The sequence below is a fragment of the Lactuca saligna genome, chromosome 1 (genome assembly GCF_052625555.1).
Source record: "Lactuca saligna cultivar CGN05327 chromosome 1, ASM5262555v1, whole genome shotgun sequence".
In the NCBI taxonomy this organism is placed as follows: Eukaryota; Viridiplantae; Streptophyta; class Magnoliopsida; order Asterales; family Asteraceae; genus Lactuca; species Lactuca saligna.
In genome coordinates, this window is record NC_136417.1 from 49,769,789 (window position 1) to 49,771,099 (window position 1,311).

Genomic DNA, 1,311 nt, shown 5'->3' on the forward strand with positions numbered 1-1,311 from the left:
ATTCATACATTCACAAAGGATAAAGGATGGTATATATACGATGTAAAAAAAAAAAAAAAAAAAAAAAAAAAAAAAAAATTTCAACCCATGTCCACATGTCATGTTTTTTTATAAAAGGATAAATTATCTCATGATAAAGTTTTATTAGAAAAAAAAAAGTTAAACTTAAAATATATTAATTACAAAGGTTACTTGATACCATTCAACAAAAAGCAATCCTTACTAGTCTTTATGCTAAATTTATTGCGTTCGTCCATTCACAATAATGGACGAGATTCTTTCATTCACTTTGGCTTTTCTAAAAGTTTGTTCCTTGTTTTTGTTTCTTTCTTTTCAAAAACATATATACAGATAACTAAATTCCATATATCCATACAATCCTCCACCATCAATCAACATGGCCAAGAAACCCCTTAGTACACAAATTCTGATCACAATTTTCCTCCTTCATATCATCACACCAATTCAATCCCAACAATTTTCAAGAAAGTTGTCAAAAAACTCATTAGGTTTCAAGAAAGAGAAGTTAACTCATCTTCACTTCTACTTCCATGACATAGTCACCGGCCACCACCCCACCGCCATCAAAGTGGCGGCTGCTCCTATCGCAAACACCACACGAAGCTTGTTCGGCCTCATGATGATGATGGATGACCCATTAACGTTGACGCCAGAACCCGGGTCTAAGATCGTGGGAAGAGCTCAGGGGATGTACGCATCAGCAGACTTGAAGGAACTTGGATTTCTAATGGTCTTGAATTATTATTTTACAGAAGGCAAGTATAATGGAAGCACTTTGAGTATATTGGGTCGGAATGCGGCGTTGACACCGATGAGAGAGATGCCGGTGGTTGGTGGAAGTGGGCTTTTCCGGTTCGCTAGAGGTTATGCTCAGGCCAAGACTCATAGTATTGATTTTACAACTGCAAATGCTGTTGTCGAGTATAACGTTTTTGTTCTTCATTATTAGGTGGTTATGTGATTCTCCTTTTCTTGAATATCGACGTCCATCGTTTTCATAGGCATGTAATTTAAAGGAGTATGTATTATTCCATGTCTTGTTAGCGCAACTTATATTATTTATGTAATTCTCGTATAATTTTAGAAGGAAATCGCTTAAATATTACAAATTATATAAGCAAATAGTTACAAAAGTTAGCATATGCTATTAATATAACTCTTTTATCAAGATAAGTATATAAAAGTTTACTAGTTTATATATATATATATATATATATATATATATATATATATATATATATATATATATATATATATATATATATATATATATATATATAAAGAATTTTT

At 31.9% G+C, this 1,311-nt stretch overlaps 1 protein-coding gene across 1 annotated transcript; it reads left to right on the forward strand.

Annotated features, from left to right (window-relative positions):
- The first annotated feature begins 252 nt into the window (after window positions 1-252).
- LOC145035863 (pterocarpan synthase 1-like) lies at window positions 253-1,070 on the forward strand. Its single transcript, XM_078984364.1, has one exon. The coding sequence runs from the start codon at window positions 398-400 to the stop codon at window positions 968-970; it is 573 nt and encodes a 190-aa protein (XP_078840490.1). The 5' UTR covers window positions 253-397; the 3' UTR covers window positions 971-1,070.
- Window positions 1,071-1,311: the final 241 nt, after the last annotated feature.